At 42.8% G+C, this 21445-nt stretch overlaps 1 protein-coding gene across 50 annotated transcripts in view; it reads right to left on the bottom strand.

The window, feature by feature from the left end:
* RIMS2 (regulating synaptic membrane exocytosis 2) overlaps window positions 1-21445 on the bottom strand; it is a 657506-nt gene that overhangs the window by 145524 nt on the left and 490537 nt on the right. For 43 of the 50 annotated variants that reach the window (XM_073590110.1, XM_073590159.1, XM_073590111.1 and 40 more), the window contains 2 exons: window positions 6514-6693; window positions 4300-4409 (listed from right to left, as the gene is read on the bottom strand). In XM_073590110.1, coding sequence (XP_073446211.1) covers window positions 4300-4409; window positions 6514-6693 — 290 coding nt within the window. The remainder of the gene's footprint in view (window positions 1-4299; window positions 4410-6513; window positions 6694-21445) is intronic. The other 7 variants (XM_073590143.1, XM_073590131.1, XM_073590139.1 and 4 more) reach the window with 1 other exon arrangement.

The raw sequence follows: 21445 nt of genomic DNA, 5'->3' as shown, positions 1-21445 counted from the left end.
ACAGTCAACGTTTAGAAAAGCAGTTTGCAATACTTTGCTGCTCCTTATAAAATTAAAGAGGATGAGGAATGGCCGGGCATATGCCCTTGGTGTGGGCTTCCAGGCAGGGTGCCTAAATAGTGACTTTGCCTTTGCCAGTCAGTTATTACTGACAGGTTAAGGCCAGTGAACTGAACATTTTTTTCTGAAACAAATTAGCAACTTTGGGCTTTGTACACAGAAGTGTAACAATCATGGTCACGGGATGGGGACATTATACCAGGAAGGGGCAATATTGCGGGCCATTATAGCAGGAAAGGGGCCAGGAAAAGGACATTTTTTCAGGAAGGGGCTTACAGTGGATGACATTATACCAGAAAGGGGTAAGGAAAGGGACATTATTAAAGGAAGGGGCAAAGGCGTGTGCGGTCATTATTAAAGGAAGGGGACATTATACCAGGAAGGGGCCCAAGATGTTGTACATTATTACTAGAAGGGGCCCAGAATGGGACACATTGTTACTGGAAGGGGCACAGGATGTTGGACTTTATTACTGCAAAGAGCCCAGGATGATATTATTACTAAAACGGCCACAGGACATTGGATATTATTACAGGAAGAGATCCAGGATGCAGAACAGTATAATAAGAAGGGGACAAGGAAGGGTGACATTAGTAGAGGAAGGGGACATTATTAAGGGGTGGTGGGGGTTACGTACGTCTTTATAGGATTTAGAACACTAGAAGGGCCCATACATTTAGGAAACATGCAGGTGGTGGCCCAGGTTGAAATATTGCCCACTGAACAAAACGTGAATATGACCCTAAAAAAAAATCTTACAAAAGCTTTAGGGTCACCTGATCCCAAATGGATTTGGAATTACTGAAAAAAAAATCAACTTTGAAACTTTCCATAAATGAAAGCAAACTCCCCAAAAGTGCATAGTTCCTCTATATTATTCCTCACTTAAAATCAACCTTCATGTGCAAGATCGATGTCTCTTCTACGTTACTGGCATCACCCATGAAATATCTCGTATGCGTTGTTTGTCCCTGCCCTGGCGCATGCGCTGTTCATCCTATGGGCAAAGCCATAGACGTCGCATTGCCCAGAAGGAAGATTATTGCGCTTGGAGAGATATCAATCCTATATGACCTCAACTACTAAGTAGTGCCCACCTCTTGTTGTATTTTTACATGAGAGGTACAAACAGCGTCCGTCCGATCTTTCAAGGAAGTTGAGCAAAAGCGACATCAAGCAAATATGGGGGCGCTCTCAACGGGGGATAGATGCATTAGCCAAGAATCGTCTCGCCCTCAACACAGTCACCGCCACAAAGTTAATTTTCTCAGTGACCATATATTCATACAGCTAGGAAGATACGTGTAAACTTGTCTATTTCTACCCTACCCAGATACGTAATGGGTTTGATGACCCTTCAATATTCTGAGAGGTTCCCCACAACAACCAGGCAGCCGCCTACCAAGCGATTACTTTGCATTTTGCATTTTTTTCCACCTCTATGAGCTATTGAGATTTGCTCGCTAAGGCTGCAGCTTCGCATGTCAGATCGGAGACTAGAGTGAAAGATCTTGCTGGGAATAAGCGTAGGGTCACCTTTGGTTTCTAAGTTTGAACCTACACTGTTCTCTAACATACTTCTATTGTTGGTATGACTCCTTTTAAATGCAGGAATGATGGGATAAAGAGCAGCGCCGTGGGGACGCTACACTTTAAATGTTGAAGAAATCGGTAAAAAAAAAAAAAAGTGAAGGTTAATGCAAAACCAATTACATTGTTGGCAGAGAGTCGGCAGTGCCACTGCAACACAGCAAGTCATAGGAATACATGACCTTTCAACGTGCAAGTCAATGAAGAATAACTCCTGCCACTATTGAGTTAATCTGGATAGAGTTAAATGACTTACAAAGCACAAAAAAATAAAATGGCATCAACTGTGATCGTGATGGAAAACCATATTATCGATGCCCGTATGCCAACTATCATCAGCATCCCGATCCAGCACAATATGCATTGCAGTACGTTATGTCCTAGGAGGTACAGCAATGGGGTCGGTAGCAGGGCGCAGAGGTAACAGTCAGACCTACATCCTGGTGTTCTCTGCCATAGAAGAAGACACCAGTATTACAAATCCCAAATGACAGGTGGGGGGAAGACTTGTTCATAATTTTCCATTGTGGAGCTTCAAGTTACGTCTGTGGTCCTGGTGCCATTGTAATCAATGGAAGAAATATGGTTTCCATTATGTCCAGCAGAGAGGAAGATGCACCAGGACTCCATTTTAATGCTTGCAGGCAGGTTTGGACTGATCCACCGGAGAGCAGGAGTATTCCCAGGTGGGCCTCTGTGCTGATAAGCAGTGCAAATACACTTGATTTAATATTTACAGAGAAATTAATCATCTAATCAACAGTGGGTCCTTCTATGATTCCATGTTACTGGTGGTCCCTTGCCAGCCCAGACCGATACTGGCACAAGGCAGGGGCGCAAATATGGCGAGTTCAGGGGTTACAGTGGTTCTAGGGCCCTGGAGAGTATGGGGGGGGGGGGGGGGGATCAAAAAGTCAATTTGACACGTGAAAAAACCAGTAGCCTTGATAGTTGGGGCCACGTTATGGGTGTTGGATTTAGGCCCATGAGGTTCAAGTTATGCTACTGAAGCCCCAATGATGTAATGATGAGGGGCATAGCCCCACTGATGTGACTATTATGATAATATATAAAAATTCAGGGAAAAACTTCCGTTATTTCCAAGTGACCATTCAACAGCCGGTTGGAGCTTTTTTTTCAGCTAACACTACAAGCTGGGAATTAGCGATATGTGCAAACCCTCGAGGCAAAAGCACAATAATGTGTCCCCCCCCCCCCCCAAAAAAAAAAAAAAAAAAAAAGCTGGAAAAAACAACCCAAGTGTAAAAGATACGGCAGACCCCTGTACGAAGTCATTGCCAGGATTCTGGTCAGAAAATGAAGCCAATGGTTGGATGACGCCCAGGGCAGTACTGTGTGTTGTTGCCGGTGTTTTGGCGTAAATTGTCCACATAGTACAATTATAGTGCTGCAAAGTATCGAAGCCACACTGTGACCCCAGCGCTGACGTCACATTGGCAGTACTGCAGCCAACCAATGAGCTCAGCAACTAGAGTTGACAACACCAGCCGCTCAGATAGGCTGAGCTCATTGATTGGCTGCAGCGCTGTCAACATGATGCCAGCACTTCAGACAATGAAAGACACAGAGAGCAGTAGCGGAGACTCAGCACCGTACCCAAGGAGGGTGGTTAAAACACATTTGTCTTTTTTTCTTTTTGAACAGACTGTGCCTAGGGACAGGAGTTTTCCAAAATCGAAAAACCCCTTTAAGGCTATCCTTAGCCTTATAACAACACTGTATGTCTCTGCGCAAATTTTTCAGTATCTCAGCATTCATAATACGTGAGGAAACTATAATCCAAAATTGTCATCTCTGAGAAGAGGTAACAGAGAAGAAATATCAGACGACGACTATAGAATCGTGAATTACACGACAGAGAGCTGTCCTACCATTTATTTCACATTCTCACCTCACTATTAGGTCGTTTGTGGTCACAAATGATGGGGACGGCCATTTAAGTGATTGAAAATGTAGTATAATATCTGGTGACAAGATGGAAGCAGCAGTACAATGGTGTCCCTGATGAAACAATGAGGATGGGGACACAATCTTGACTATTACAGGGGCTGTCTCCAGGCATTGGTGGGATGCCCACAGGAGTTGGAAACGAAATCCAACTGGTGGACTGTACAACTTTCGAACCCTCAACGGTCGAACCTTTGTTATATATTCCAGCGATATACCACCAATGTCTGTCAGGAGACCGTCCCTCTAGGGTAAAGGCACTTTCAGAAAACTTTTGATAGGACATAGAGACATGTCAGAAGTTTTGATCAGTGAGGGTCCAGGTGCTGAGACCCCTCCACCAAAAGCTAAAACAATGAGGTGGAAGTGATGCTCTCCTCCGAGAATGAAGACGGCCTTATAGAACTTCTATTTGGCTTCCTATCAGTCCCAGAGGAGAGACCCACAGCGCCCAGACCCCCGCCGACTAAAACGTCTTTACAAGTCTAAAAAAACATTCAAAACAATATTCTAGCAAAGCAACAAACTCAGGTAAAAAAACCACATTACAGAACGGTGCATGCAGTACCGGGATACACAGACCACGCTTCTGTATGCCACGCGAGAGTCAGGAACCACAAATGGCTGAATCAGATCAGATCTGGAACGATGGATTTCGCTTTTTGAAAAGTTTGCACTTACTTCGGTCCAGCGAACCCTTTGGCGGAAGCTGTGGCAGCTGGCGGCCTCTACGTCCTGCTAGTGGGGTGCTTGATGGGCTGGTCTGTACGGAGCCGGTGCGCGGATGTGCCCTAGAAGACATATGTTTAAACAAATGGCACACAGTTAAGATCCATACCACATACGTGATCATGTCATTATACCAAGATCTGGTGGAAAATGAGGACTAGTTCCCCACAAAACAGACTGACTGGACTGCGTCACTTTCTATCACTCAGTGGCGACATTGGCACAATGAAAGCAGAAGACACAGGAGAGAGAAAGCCAAGAGTCACATGTCAGCGCTCTGCGGACCTGACACATAGAGACAATCTCATCACACAGGATAATACTCAATATTACAGTAAAGAGGCTGGCATGGGACACGATGATCAGCAAAATTACTGAGAAGTCAATTAAGATGGTGAGAACAGAGGTGACACAGAGTAACCATTATAAATCACACCGAGGAATCTGCGGAGGGAGAACGCAGCGTCTAATGCTATGGAGGTGCATGTACCAGGGAGAAGCGCGATCTATCCATCTATCTATTATCTATCACCTATCTATATCTATCTATCACATATATATCTATTATCTGTCACATATCTATCCATCTATTATCTATCATCTATATATTATCTATCCATCTATTATCCATCTATCATATATCTCCATATCTATCTATCTCATCTATTATCTATCATCTATTTATATATCTATTATCTACCTATCTTCTATTATCTATCTCATATCTATTTATCTATTATCTATCTATTATCTACATATTATCTATCCCTCCCATATCTATCTGTCTGTCTATCTCATATCACAACGACTGTGATCCCTATTATTACCAGTATTGGGACCCTCCCTGTGTGTGGAGGCCTTTCTGGTGGTCTATTTGGGCCCTGTGGGAGGACACTACCAGGTGTGAAGAAAGAAGGGAGTACCACCCTCATCCGGGGTAGTGATGGCATAAACCAAAATCAGAATCTTTTTCTTGTCCCTATGAAAGGTCCTATGTCTACAGCCTACTTTAGTCCAGTCCACTTTTCTCAGATCCGTCTCCCTTTTTTAATGTTTATTGGTCACCCATTTACCATAACAACATTATCTATCACAAAAGTACAGGACACATAGTTACCTTCTTCGAGGTATAGAGTAGAGCTATAAGTCGCTGCCCAAGCAATTATTTAAAAGGGCATAGATAAGAATCTTTTTTCTTTTTTTTTTTCTTTTAACCCCAAGCAGTGCCCCTCTTACACATGGCATTTTATTTAGCCGTACTAACAGACACAGCCACTGGTCAATGATGGCGCTGTTTCTGACTAAAAAGCAAATCCTTACAAAGCGTGTATTATGCATTATTGTGACCAAGAAACATTTTCTGATGCCCCTTCTGAATAAATCAAATGTTTGATAAGTTCCATTTCTCATTTAATCTTCAACTATGCAAAATCCTAGATTACACAAAGGGTTTTGCCAAAATGACAAACTCTGCTCCATCCGTGATTGATTTCCAGCGTCCTTGGACATTTCTAACTTCCCGTAAACTCCTCAGTGATTTATAATAGGTTAATAAGTGCTGAAAAATATATCTTCTGCTGGAAAAAAAGAAAACATCGCATGCAAGCTTGTTCTCCGAAACCAGAAGGGACCCGGGTCTCGTCTTCCAAGCTGTACCAAATGCTTTCTTTAGACAAGATACGCCTTTCTGAACTTATTAACTGCTACAACGGAAAAAAAAGAGCAAGAATCTGAATTATGAAGTCAAATAAAAACAAAAAAAAAAAAGGACCATATAATGAAATGGAGCCGCTGCTGGATAAGCAATGTCTGATGAGGACAAACAAAGTTCTCACTCTGCAAGAGAAGACGTGATTGTTATGGGGTGGGGTGCTCTATGGGTTAAAACCAGGCTTTCCTGAACAATGAGAAATAATCACAAAACGAATGCAGTTAAATACGGTTAGTAAACAACGTACAATGGCATCCACACCATTATATCCAGCAGAGAATATAAGTAGTGTGCCAGCAGTCGGAACGTTAGTATCTACTGTTAAAGACGTGATCAGCCAAGAATGACAACGAGACTGGAGAGCGCTACTGGGAAAATAAAATGGTGATTCTGTGGGGGAGCGGGGAGAGGAGAAGGAGAGGAATTAAGACTGAGCCATTGTTGGATTTTTTCACCTCGATAAGGCAGGTGAAGGAGGGGCTGATCTTCCCGTCATTAATGAAGGCATCGACCTCATGAGGTTTGAGTCAGGGCGTTCAGTAGATCGGGAGCGGCAGTTGGTCCGCTCAAGTACAGGCCGTTGTTCGGTGGACCTGGATCTTTGATATGGGTGTCTATCTGCCGCTTCGCAATTCCTGTAACGTTAGTCAAAAAGTCGCTCAGTTCACCGTCTGTTATATTTTCAGGGAGGAGAGATTTATATGTGTTCATGTTTCTCTTCACCCAATATTATTCAACAATTAACATTCATCGAAACAGCAAAGAATAAAGAAATCACCATTTTTACAGAATGATAAGTCATCGTCACAAAAAAAACATTGCTTGCAAATATTACTGTACGTTTAGGAGATATCAAGCTGAAATATGAAACAAAGGAAATGTATCACACCAACGAACAAGATAGTTGTGAGGGCCATTGTACTATTTCCACAGCCATCGTACTATTCCAAGGGCCATCGTACTATTCCGAGAGCCATTGTAGTATTACGAGAGTCAATGTACTATTCCGAGAGCCATCATACTACTCCGAGAGCCATCGTACTATTCCGAGGGCCATTATAGTATTCAGAGGACCATCATAGTTTTCTGAAGGCCATCATATTATTCAGAGGGCCATCATAGTAGGCAGAGGGCCTTTGTAGTATTATGAGAGTTAATGTACTATTCCGAGAGCCATTGCACTATTCCGAGGGCCATCATACTACTCCGAGAGCCATCGCACTATTCCGAGGGCCATCATACTACTCCGAGAGCCATCGTACTATTCCGAGGGCCATTATAGTATTCAGAGGACCATCATAGTTTTCTGAAGGCCATAATATTATTCAGAGGGCCATCATAGTAGTCAGAAGGCCTTTGTAGTACTATGAGAGTTAATGTACTATTCCGAGAGCCATTGCACTATTCCGAGGGCCATCATACTACTCCGAGAGCCATCGCACTATTCCGAGGGCCATTATAGTATTCAGAGGACCATCATAGTTTTCTGAAGGCCATCATATTATTCAGAGGGCCATCATAGTAGGCAGAGGGCCTTTGTAGTATTATGAGAGTTAATGTACTATTCCGAGAGCCATTGCACTATTCCGAGGGCCATCATACTACTCCGAGAGCCATCGCACTATTCCGAGGGCCATCATACTACTCCGAGAGCCATCGTACTATTCCGAGGGCCATTATAGTATTCAGAGGACCATCATAGTTTTCTGAAGGCCATAATATTATTCAGAGGGCCATCATAGTAGTCAGAAGGCCTTTGTAGTGTTTCGAGGACCATCATAGTATTCCAAAGGCCATCATAGTAGTCAAAGGGCCATCGTAGTGTTGCGAGGGCAATCGTACTATTCCGACGGTCATCGTAGTATTCCAAGGGTCATCTTAGTACTCCGAGGGCCATCGTAGTATTCCGAAGGCCATCGTAGTATTCCAAGGACCATCATATCATTCTGAAGGCCTTCGTAGTATTCTGAAGGCCTTTGTAGTATGGATCAAGCACCGGACCTCAAAAGGGTCTACTGAACCTGGCAACAATCACTGTATGAGTCTTTTTAGATTTACGTTTGGTTCAGCTAGTGCAGTGTGGTCATCAGCCCCGAAAAAAATTCTAAAAAAAAAAATAATGACTCTTGTCAATGGTGACAAATTCTCATGTGTAAATTTTTTTAAAAAAAGCTGGATATTGACTGATGCTTACCCTGCTGACATTGAAATAACAGTCGAATATCTTAATGGCGATAAAATTTTCGCCACCATAAGATAAAAACTTGTCAAGACCCAATTAGACAGGCTGAACACTCCCAGGAGGAAGACTTGTTCCCAATTATTGGCTTGTCTAAAAAATCTGGCAACCACCTGACAAATGAGGGAAGCTTTAATGCTTGCTGAAAGGGAATAAAGGGCAGTTGTAACAACCCTCCTAAGGCCTCATTCACACATCTGTAGTTCTCATACAGTTTGTTCATATGGTTTTCATGGATAGCACTCATACCTGTGATAGTCTTTGGGGCCAGTCACATGTCCGTGATTTTCTGCAGACCGAGTGTTCCACGCAAAAACGTAGAGACACATCAGATTTTGATCCAATCAAAATCAGCAACATAAATCTATGAGTCCGGGAAAAAATCGTACCACACTCGGATGACATCATAGTGGGGAAGGAGAAGATGGAGAAACTTTTTTTCTTTTACCATGTATGAGAAAAACTGATGACACTTGGACCAAATTCTGGTAAAATAAAAAAATTGGTCCATTGTTGAAGTTGAAAATACTGACCTGTGAACGAGGCCTAAGCCATCTACATGGGCATGCAAGTCGTAGAAAGTTGAATCAATTGATCCATTTGTTATCTTCAATCAAATGAATGGTTACTGAGAAATCCACATTTTTTTTTTAAATATGTAAATGAGCTGAAATGATCTCTGTTCAATAGTATGATCTTCCCTAAAGATTTTTTCAGCTCATTTACATATTTGAAAAATGTGGATTACTTAGGAACCATTCATTGGATCGCAGATATCAAGGTATCATTTAATTCAAGTTTCTATGACCTACTTGCCCATGTAGATGGCTTGGGAGGATCGATCCTACTGACAGATTCCCTTTAAAAATCATTGTTCTCGGCAGCACATCATCCTGTACATGTACATATGCTGCCGATAACAATGGTCCGGCTGGCAACTATCTAAATTGTATGGAGGCTTTAAAATTTGTCAAGAAGAAATTAGAAGACCGGCCATCCTCTGGTCATCTAAAGGTCTGGAATTCTGCACTTGGTAATGCAGCATCGTCTGACGTCCTTCATAGAACAGAGGTTCAGAAAGTAAATTTAGTTCTAGTAGGGGGCTCCAGTAAGAATAACGTTTAATATTATGTGATCTCTTTCATTTTGTGATCAATCAAGATAGAAGATCAAACATCACCCTTGTGATCTTCTGACAGGTACCTATAGCATCACATATGGGAAAATCATCTTCACCCTTGTCGATTTCCTTGGCAATAATATGGGCATACACGTTCCCTTTAAAGAGGACGTGTCACCAATCCTGAGACATCATTTTTAGTAAATACTTATAATCTTGCTAAAAGAAAAATAATTCTGGAACATATTCTCCTTTAATGTTCTGTTCCTCCATTATTTCTCCTAGAAATGTATGAATTAAATTGACAATTGGGTGTTGCCAGCCGGAGGTATGTCTGGTCATACTCTGACACTGGCCAATCACTGATGACTGTGTGGTGACACACCCTTTTGACCAGGGAATATACATTTCTAGGACATGCATGTATTTGGAGTGCTCGGTGCTAATATGCCATTTTTGCATTGTGGGCACAGCGTCCGGGACCTGCTGTATGTTCAAGGCAATGTAACAGTAGACACAGAATATCATATCTAACCATTCACAGCAAAATCAGCAACGATGAAAATAACCACATTTTTAAGAGCTCATTCAGATGTCCGTTTTTCGCGTCTTTCACGGACAGCACTTGTACCTGTGATGATCTATGGATCTGTGCACATGTCCGTGATTTCTGATTGGTTTGCGTGAAATTGCGGAGACATGTTCTGATCTACAATGCAAGTCTATGGGTCCGTGAAAAAAATCGGACTGCACTTAGACGGCATACGAGAGGTCCGATTTTCACTGACTCTCACATAGGAGAAGGTGGAGAAACTTTTTTTTTTTTCTCTTCACATTTGAGAAAAAACTGTTGCGGCTCAGACCACACTGTAAATCACAAGGTCTGATCAAAATAATCAGTACGTTTTTCGTGTAATCTGAATGAGGCTTAATTATGGAAGATTACCTAGAGTAGGCTTCTGACGGTGAACACCCCTGACTTACCTTTTCTACAGGACGTACTCCACAGACACAAGGCGCCAATCACTGGCACAGGGTACATGCAATACAGGCTCACATGTGCAACAATGCAATGTGCCCGATGGTGGAATCCATCAGCCGGGGATGGTATGGGTAACGGTTAGGTCTCCTTGCTCTAAACAGGGCCACCATGACAATGCTAGCTTTATCACATGGACAGAAATATGCGCCGCATTAAGCCAACAGAAATTCTGCTTTAAAACTGCAAGAATTTTTTTCTCCCTTCCTCGAAAATGTGTCCTGACAACAATTAAGGAAACAAAGAAATGACTGCACTCACTTTGCTTTGCCTTTCCAGACTTATTTTCTCAAGGTAATCGTAGGGGATTTTCCTGTGGTTCGAATTTTAAAGTGAACCGGTCACCTTATTCATGCTGCCCAAGCTGCGGGCAGTATGAATCAAAGCCTGGCTGCACAGACGCTGGTGCGTTTCAGAAAAAATACTCATCAATGACCTGGCCGGGGAGCATAGCCAGAGGTAAGTCTAGTCCATCACTGCCCCCGCCCAGCTCCTCCCGGCGCCATTACATCTATAATTTAACACTCAAGGTAAATAACACCAAAAACTGCAGGTAATGAGTTCTGGGTAGTTTCCCCACCAAGTCACTAACACATGGCTGTACTAAAAAATCTGGCCTGGGCACCAGCGGGGTACGTGAACCGGTTCTAGAAAAACTGGCAGGTTCTTCATATTGTGTGAATGAAATTTTTTAAAATCCAAATAAAAGTCGCTATAAATCTGTTCTTATAATGTTTTTCTAGTCAAGTACATTCCTCAATTTAAGTAACAATAAAGACCCCTTGGCACTCCCGATCAGCCGTTACCAGCAAGGCCATATGGAAAATGTTCCCCTTTGTCCTTTCCTATCTGGGACAAGACTGAGAGCTTGTCCCCTATCCCATCTATGGGCAAAGCGGGGCTTTAACTAGTTGGTCCCCTTCCTTTGCTAACATTATAGAGGTCGTGAGGAAGTGTAGTGTCCATTGTTGACGGCCAACATTAGCTTCTTGGTGGGCTCCATAGTAGCATCTGCTTCTATGTTATGTACATGTCCGCTAGTCATTGTAAATATTCCATATGTACAACTTGTCAAGACGTTTCTAAAGAATGTGAAACTAGAAACAGTTAAACATATTCCTTCCTCCAATGGTGCCCATACATTGGACTGGTCTATAGTTTTAGTTTTCTCATGGGGTTAGGGAAGTGTCCAACATCCAGACCTCTCATCAAGTTTTTTTTCAGTCTGGAAACCTACTTTTGAGGTGGATGAAAAATCTTCAAGTAAACCCTTGTTACTAAACACTCCCACACAGATCTGGACTGGCCCACCAGAGAACCGGAGAATCCTCCGGTGGGCCCTGGTTTCTTCATCAGGAGAGTTTATAGTGCAAACCTTGAGTGGGGGAGAAAGGTGGGCCCTCAGAATCAAATCCTCTGGTAGGCCCAATGTTCTTCAGTCTGACAAGTCCCACACACTTACTAAAGTTGGACGAACTCTCCAATATCGGGATCGGGCAACAATCTTAAATGAATTTCAGCCTCTGACTATTCTCCGACAAATGAGGTAGAGGGAGAAAAGGATCCTGAATTTTATCAGTCTGCCTCTTTGTTCTCCATGAGATAAGTCGCCACCAAGCAATGTCTCTCTCATGGCACTCGGCCAAGTCGGGGGGGGGGGGGGTGATAGGTGTTGGCTAAACGATCACATGACTGACAGGTATCTAATGTGTATGAGGGTCTTTAGAAGAACAAGACAATTCATTGATTTCACTGGGTAAACAGTTCTCATGAACATTGGTTCTGTTGACAAAATGGCCATGATTCATCATTCATCAATATTTTGAAAATTTTCTGCCTTGAAATGATATAATACTGCAGTCACAATAAAAACACAATTCAGAAAGGCATAAAGAAATCATATGTGCACGAGACAAACACTCAGAGGTTCAAAGCCCAATTGTAGAAAGATGAAAATCATATAAAGAAAAAAAAATGCACCAAAAAGAACTAATGTACTAAAAGTACAAAGCTTTATTGAAATAACAATAAAACTCAAGATGTAAAAACATGAGGAAAATCACAGGGAAATAACTATGGGAGGCCAAAACAATGATGGACCCACGGTTGTAAACAGGCAAAAGAACCAAAGGCCAAGTAAGCAACTGTAAACATGCAAGACAGCTCAGAGGTGCATTGTACAACAAATTGTGCCTACTGTATATAAATAACATAGATGTAAAGTACACTGCTCAAAAAAATAAAGGGAACACTTAAACAAGAGAATATAACTCCAAGTAAATCAAACTTCTGTGAAACCAAACTGTCCACTTAGGAAGCAACACTAATTGACAATCAATTTCACATGCTGTTGTGCAAATAGAATAGACAACAGATGGAAATTATTGGCAATTATCAAGACACCCTCAATAAAGGAGTGGTTCTGCAGGTGGGGACCACAGACCACATCTCAGTACCAATGCTTTCTGGCTGATGTTTTGGTCACTTTTGAATGTTGGTTGTGCTTTCACACTCGTGGTAGCATGAGACAGACTCTACCACCCACACATGTGGCTTAGGTACTGCAGCTCATCCAGGATGGCACATCAATGCGAGCTGTGGCAAGAAGGTTTTCTGTGTCTGTTAGCGTAGTGTCCAGAGGCTGGAGGCGCTACCAGGAGACAGGCCAGTACACCAGGAGACGTGGAGGGGGCTGTAGGAGGGTAATAACCCAGCAGCAGGACCGCTACCTCCGCCTTTGTGCAAGGAGGAGCAGGAGGAGCACTGCCAGAGACCTGCAAAATGACCTTCAGCAGGCCATAAATGTGCATGTGTCTGCACAAATGGTTAGAAACCGACTACATGATGATGGTCTGTGCAGACCATTCTGTTCTGTATATTCTGTTGTTCAAGTGTTCCCTTTATTTTTTTGAGCAGTGTATATCCAAGAGTACCAATACACTAGCACCACAAGAAAAGTACATAATGGTAAGTAGTCACAGTAAAAAAAGGGAGAGAGCAATGACTGTAAGGCTGAGTTCACACGTGGCGTTTTTTTCGCGTTTCCGCGGCGGTTTTAACCGCGCGATTTTGCCAAGAAAACGCAAAAAATAAGCATCCCATGCATTCCTATGGGATTCCGCAATGCTGTACTAATGCTGCGGTTTTTACCGCGGCGGAATCGCTTTGTGGTAAAAGCCGCAGCATGCTCATTAATTTGCGGAATCGTGGCGATCCCGCACCGATAGGAATGCATTGTTCCGCTTACATCCCGCATGTGGCTGTGCCCACCATGCGGAAAGTAAGCAGAACATTTGCAGATGGTACCCACGGTCCGGAGGAGAGGAGACTGTCCTCCGGGCTTTGGGTACCATATCCCTGTAAAAAATAGAATTTAAAATAAAAAATATTGTTATTCTCACCTTCCGACGTCCCACGCAGCCTTCCCGCCTCTCTCCATGCTCCCGGTCCCAGTAATCCTTTGCAAAAATGCCCGCGATGGCGTCCGTTCTCGCGGGATCGCGAAGTCTCGCGGTCATTCGCGCGACGTCATCGCGACTTACCGCGAGACATCGCCATCCCGCGAGAACGTACGTCATCGCGGGCATTTTCGCAAAGGATTACTGGGAACGGCTGCGCAGGACGCCGGAAGGTGAGAATAACACCATTTTATTTTTTTTTACATTTTATCTTTTACTACTGATGCTGCATAGGTGGCCTCAGTAGTAAAAAGTTGGTCACACTTGTCAAACACTATGTTTGACGAGTGTGACCAACCTGTCAATCAGTTCTCCAAGCGATGCTACAGATCGCTTGGAAAACGCTAGCATTCTGCAAGCTAATGACGCTTGCAAAATGCTAGTTTTTCCGCGGGAAAATCGCGGGAATTTAAAATTAGATTTTCACGCGGAATGGAATTTCGGAATTCTCGCGGTAATTTCCGCGAGAGTTCCGGTACGTGTGCACTTAGCCTAAAGCCAGGGTACAGATATGCCTGAGGAATTACCTGAAGGACCGTGGTGCCACCCACCCCAACACGCGTTTCGGCGAAGTGCCTTCTTCTGGCAAGATAGATGACTGACCAAAATGTACATAGCTGCGCCCCACCAATAGTCACAGTGTGTATGAAGCCTACAATAATCTTATTGTGGAGTCACACAGGCCCATAGACAGGCTAAGCATTAGGCTCTGTTCACAAATGAAAATCATTACGCATTGCCAGATCTACTACGTGACTGATCGTACTCAAAAAATCCACTTGTAGGTGCCTGTCAATTTAATGGAAAACAAAAGCACAGTATGATACAGAAGTAAGAATAGAGCCAAGAAAACCTCTTTTACTAGAATCTGAATTCAATAATAAATAGTGATGAGTGAACGTGCTAGGATAAGGTGTTATCCGCCATACTTGGGTGCTAACCGAGTGTCTTCGGAGTGCTCGAAAAATATGTTTGAGTCCCCGCGGCTGCATGACTTGTGGCTGTTCAACACATGCAGAGATTGCCTATTTGACTACAACACCAAAACAGCCCGAAGGACAAGAGTAAAAATCAAAATAATCGAACCCCATTTTCTCTCCCTAATCTTAGACAATTCCTTTAGCAGCCCTACGGGTTACCAATAAAATCGAAAAATTCAGGAGGACGGAAATCAGAGTCATTAAGAGTTTTCAGTTGTAGGAGATGTGGGTGTGCTGCACTGCTGGTTGGTAGGAAATAGAAAACATCCAGAGAGTTCATGGTAATTGCGGTTTTATTCTCAACGCGTTTCGAAGTATCTATAGCGTCTTCATCAGGAGTGATCCCAGAATCTACTAATTGTTACCATAAGCCGGTAGATTCTAACAGTTATATTGCCATTCACCTACCAATCTGGCTGACTAATATACCAAAGTTTACTAGATTGTGATGCAATTGTACATATACCAAATATTTTTTGGAAGAGGCGGCATTTTTAAAGGATCACTTTTTGAATAGTGGGTATCAACAAGAAATCCTAAATGGAACAATTCAAGGTGTATTATCCCTCCCCAGAGAGAAGTTTGTTACTAATACGGTCTGTGGTAGATCGGCTCACTCAGCTGTACATGGAGGTAGACATGGGAACACTGTCTCTTTAAGATTTTCACTGGTTTATTATATATGGGGCATAAACCATGGTGAAGTCAAAATAAACAGGGCCCTTTGGGCAAAAAACAAACAAACAGTTTTTACATATTTTAAGTGTTCCTGAAATATAAATTTGTGAATAAAGTTATTTATTTTATATAAAAGTGGCACGTATGTGTGACACATGTATGGCACTATCAGCATTTTTTGATTTTCATTTTTTTCATTCATGTGTATAAGCGTATGGAGCAACACCCCTTTAATGCCCTCTGACGAAGGAAATAGGTTGATTTCCGAAATGCCTAAGGGATTGGCACGGTACCCTCAGGCACCCGTATCTCACTGAGGAGTGTGACGTCACACGCCGTGAGCTCCAGCGCGTTGTCTTCAGACGAGTCACCCGACATGACCACCTGAGTTCAACAACGCGCACCCCCGCACCTGACATCTCCAACAGGGATCGACGCACACGGACCTGGCACTTCCAGCAAGGACAAGCGTACTTATGCCTGGCACCACCAGTAAGGTGTAAACCAGCAGCGGTGGACTCTCTTTGGACTGGCACCTTAACAGTAAATTGGTTTGGACTCGTAATCCTGCAAATACTGATAGAACGAACCTGTGTTTAAAGTCTGCAGACATTGGTGCGTGTAGCTTTTTACATCAGCACATCCAACAGATGGCACAGATTACTTACTGTGCAGTACTTAATGGATGTAATGTGTAATCACTAGTGAACCCTCGGTAACACCAATTTCTGAATGCTATCAGTGCCAGGTTCACTAAACCATGTTCCCTCTTCATTAGCATTTTGCACCTATCTAATGTGATTAACCTTGTACAACCTGGTTGGTTTGTTCCCAATGTTCCCGGTTCTCTTTTTGTTCTGTGAGCTGACAGTCCTTACAGACCGGTATCTATGTGATGCATCTTTGCCATATGCCGCTATCTACGGGTCACTGACTGAGCGATCACAACTCAATAGGTTAATATCACTTTTCCATCCCATCATTGTTTTGAGGTGCCCGCTCCTGCACAGTGCCCATTTTAGCAACTGAGGGGTACCACATCAAACTTTGTAGAGCAGTGGATTAATTTTATAAATCACAGAATGAAACAAAAGTAACTATAACTTCTTCATCAGGAGGAAATACAGAATGAAAGGAAGTATCTACAGCTTCATCATCAGGAGAAGCCATGGAATGAAAGGAAGTATCTGCAACTTCATCATCAGGAGAAGCCATGGAATGAAAGGAAGTATCTACAACTTCATCATCAGGAGAAGCCATGGAATGAAAGGAAGTATCTACAACTTCATCATCAGGAGAAGCCATGGAATGAAAGGAAGTATCTATAACTTTATCATCAGGAGAAGCCATGGAATGAAAGGAAGTATCTATAACTTCATCATCAGGAGAAGCCATGGAATGAAAGGAAGTATTTGCAACTTCATCATCAGGAGAAGCCATGGAATGAAAGGAAGTATCTACAACTTCATCATCAGGAGAAGCCATGGAATGAAAGGAAGTATCTATAACTTTATCATCAGGAGAAGCCATGGAATGAAAGGAAGTATCTACAACTTCATCATCAGGAGAAACTATGGAATGAAAGGAAGTATCTACAACTTCATCATCAGGAGAAGCCATGGAATGAAAGGAAGTATCTACAACTTCATTATCAGGAGAAGCCATGGAATGAAAGGAAGTATCTATAACTTCATCATCAGGAGAAACTGTGGAATGAAAGGAAGTATCTACAACTTCATCATCAGGAGAAGCCATGGAATGAAAGGAAGTATCTACAACTTCATCATCAGGAGAAGCCATGGAATGAAAGGAAGTATCTATAACTTCATCATCAGGAGAAACTGTGGAATGAAAGGAAGTATCTGCAACTTCATTATCAGGAGAAGCCATGGAATGAAAGGAAGTATCTACAACTTCATCATCTGGAGAACCCATGGAATGAAAGGAAGTATCTATAACTTTATCATCAGGAGAAGCCATGGAATGAAAGGAAGTATCTATAACTTCATCATCAGGAGAAGCCATGGAATGAAAGGAAGTATTTGCAACTTCATCATCAGGAGAAGCCATGGAATGAAAGGAAGTATCTACAACTTCATCATCAGGAGAAGCCATGGAATGAAAGGAAGTATCTATAACTTCATCATCAGGAGAAACCGTGGAATGAAAGGAAGTATTTGCAACTTCATCATCTGGAGAAACCGTGGAATGAAAGGAAGTATCTGCAACTTAATTATCAGGAGAAGCCATGGAATGAAAGGAAGTATCTACAACTTCATCTTCAGGAGAAGCCATGGAATGAAAGGAAGTATTTGCAACTTCATCATCAGGAGAAGCCATGGAATGAAAGGAAGTATCTATAACTTCATCAACAGGAGAAACCGTGGAATGAAAGGAAGTATCTGCAACTTCATTATGAGGAGAAACCACGAAATGAAAGGAAGTATTCTACAAATTCATCATCATCAGAAACTACAGAATGAAACAGAGTATCTACAACTTCTTCATTAGGAGTGACCACAGAACGAAATGAAGTAGCTACAATGTCATCATCAGAAGGAACTAAAGAATGAAACAAAGTATCTCGAACTTCTTCATCAGGAGAAACCATGGAGTGAAACGAAGTATCTAGAACTTCATCAGAAGATTCCACAGAAACTTTCTTTGGTTCTCCTACCGAAGATGTTACATATACATCAAAACGCGTTGAGAATAAAACTGCAATTATTTCACAATACTCTGGATTCTCTGTATTTTTCTATTTCCTACCGACAAGCTTCTCCTACAATTGATTTCGACATTTGATCCCCCAACCTGCTGGACTGATGTCTTAGGCCCCTGAAGTGCAGAGCTTTTGAGCAACAACACCAAGTGAGCCCTTCTGCATCACCATAGATGCCATTGTCTGGCTACTGCCCTATTGCGCTTGTTTGTCCTACAGCTTTCGCTCATTCTAAAAGTTTTAACACTTTATAAAAGGGCTGCGAAAGGTTTTACAGCACCTAATATTAGCCACTGAATATCAAGAGACACGTGAAGAATGGTACAATATGTGCAATTATCACACAAGAGGAAATCTGTAGTCCAGCTGTATAATATTGGGGGTGAAAAGCCTACTGGCTGCTCTTTATTCTGGACAGACCATCTTCCCAAATTTTAACATAACTTGTAAGAGCAATCAAAGAGACTACATAAAGCAAATGTAACACATGAAGAAAGAAGACCGAGGGGGCTCCATGTGAAAGAAGATGCAAAGGTTAATGGAGCTCAACTAAAAGCAACCAACCAGACTTGGTGATTCTTCCGTCTTTACAACACAGGTGCCAACTTCTTCTATTCCAGGCGACACCATGTTTCCATTTGCATCCGTTTTCCACTAAAAGCCCCAACCCCGTCGAAAAAAAAAATATTTAGTTATCCACTGCTTTTCTATCACACTACTCTGTACTTACCCTTGGGACTCAGCTGAACCACTGACTACATGATCAGCCCACGCACTTGCACCATTGTATAACCTTTACCATGCAGCCAGAATGAAAAATAAAAAGTGTTAAAATGGCAAACAAAATATGAACACAAAATGGCGTGAAATTATAAAAACTTTCTCAAAGCAGCAAAACACTAAATGAAAATCACATTTCTTGCTTTTTCTAGCGATTGCTGACTTTAATTAAATCTCATCATCATAAATAGGTAAAAACAATCAACTTTACATTGTACTTCTTATTAAAAATCCTCTCACCAATGGAGGGATCTTAAGTCCTTAGTTTACAGTTAGCGGCGGCTGATTTTAGGTAATAAGTGCAGCACTGACAAGCTCTTTGCTATCCAGCTTGTAAGCGCTCCTCTAAAGCCATCCAGATTGCTGGATACTGCCAGCTTCAGTGTCCCTACGCTCCTCCGAAGCTGTCCTTATACCCAGAGATATGTTGCAAGCCTTATGAAAGGATCAAAGACTGACTTATAGGATAGCTACTTACAATGGGCAGCACTAGAAACATTGGCCCTCGATTCATCTAAGCAATTTTGCAAGAATTCTGTTGTAAATTGCTTTGAAAAGTTTTGATGCAGCTCTCGAAGTCGCTAAAAAATTTTTTTAAATGGGTTGTCCGGGCTTTTCACATAATCTCAGTACATATCTGGGCTGCAGAATTATGACAATAAGTAATTTACTTCCTGTCACTAGTTTGCACGGTTTTTTAGATATTCTGAACAGAACGTCCAAGGGGGGGGGGGGGAGGTGTTATGGCATTGAAATGAGAACTAGTCGTAACCTCCTACTCTACTCCAAACATGTCCTCTATAGCAACAACCCCACCCTCCATAGCTACAGGCCCTCCCTGTCCACATGAAGCGGCCCTCATCACACAGTAACAAATTCTTACTCTCTAGCAGCCTCAGTGCAGGGAGCAGAACCACCCACCTGCTCCTCCCCCTGACACACACTGAACAGTTATCTATGGAAACTGAAACTAGCGAGGAGGGAAAATCGTCCTGTATTCTGGGCCACTCCATGATTACAATACATAACTCATTATCAGTAATTCCTTCCCTCACTGTCCCAGGCTGCTGGCAGCAGTGAGAACAGACTGTGTGATGGCCAGTGATGGGGGTCTGCAGCTTCTAATCTGCACAGGGGATGGCAGTCACTGATGTAATCTGTTGTGTGACAAAGCCTCTGCTGTGTGAATGAGACAGCTCTGTGTCACTGATGTCTTCACACAGCAGCAGATTTGGTGCAGTGTATGTGCGAAGCTCCACCAAACTCCCAGCAAGCTCCAGTGACCAGCACCACCCACTGCCCACTCATTGGCTGGCAGTAAACTGCAGCAGCACTCATCGTTATCATCATTCCAGCATTGGAAAGAACACCACAGTGATCCTGTATTTGTGAAAGCAGCACAATACATACATACACCCCCCAACACTTCACACTGTTACAGCTGCTGATTGGACAGGCTGCTCCCATCAGTATTTGTGTCATTAGAGACACAGTGCTCACACATACACTGCACCAAATCTGCTGCTGTGTGAAGACATCAGTGACACAGAGCTGTCTCATTCACACAGCAGAGGCTTTGTCACACAACAGATTACATCAGTGACTGCCATCCCCTGTGTAGATTAGAAGCTGCAGACCCCCATCACTGGCCATCACACAGTCTGTTCTCACTGCTGCCAGCAGCCTGGGACAGTGAGGGAAGGAATTATTGCTAATGAGTTATGTATTGCAATCATGGAGTGGCCCAGAATACAGGACGATTTTCCCTCCTCACTAGTTTCACTTTCCATAGATAACTGTTCAGCGTGTGTCTGGGGGAGGAGCAGGTGGGTGGTCTGCTCTCTGCACTGAGGCTGCTGGAGGGGAAGAATTCATTACTGTGTGATGAGGGCTGCTTCATGTGGACGGGGAGGACCTGTAGCTATGGAGGGTGGGGTTGTTGCTATAGAGGGCATGTTTGGACTAGAGTAGGAGGTACGACTAGTTCTCATTTCAATGCCATAACACCCCCCTCCTTGGACCTTCTGTTCAGAATATCTAGAAAACCGTGCAAACTAGTGACAGAAAGTAAATTACTTATTGTCATAATTCTGCAGCCCAGATATGTACTGAGATTATGTGAAAAGCCCGGACAACCCCTTTAGTTTTTTGTGTTTTCAAACCAGTTTATCCCAGCTCCCGACAAAATGGGAGCTGAGGTGGGATTGGGCAGGATACCACAGCTTGTCTAATTCATGAAGAGCATTCCTTATGCCAGAGATCTTACTCCAGTCTATGGCTGGAGTAAGATTTGTGGCTAAATTCATGGAGACACACACCACTTGTCAGACCCTCCCGATTATGAATCAGAAGCTTCTCACGCCAACACACC

The sequence above is a fragment of the Dendrobates tinctorius genome, unplaced genomic scaffold, assembly GCF_039654945.1.
Source record: "Dendrobates tinctorius isolate UK_male_01 unplaced genomic scaffold, ASM3965494v1 ptg000116l, whole genome shotgun sequence".
NCBI classification, from domain to species: Eukaryota; Metazoa; Chordata; class Amphibia; order Anura; family Dendrobatidae; genus Dendrobates; species Dendrobates tinctorius.
The sequence above is the reverse complement of the archived record's forward strand: the minus strand, read 5'-3'. Positions and strand labels throughout refer to the sequence as shown.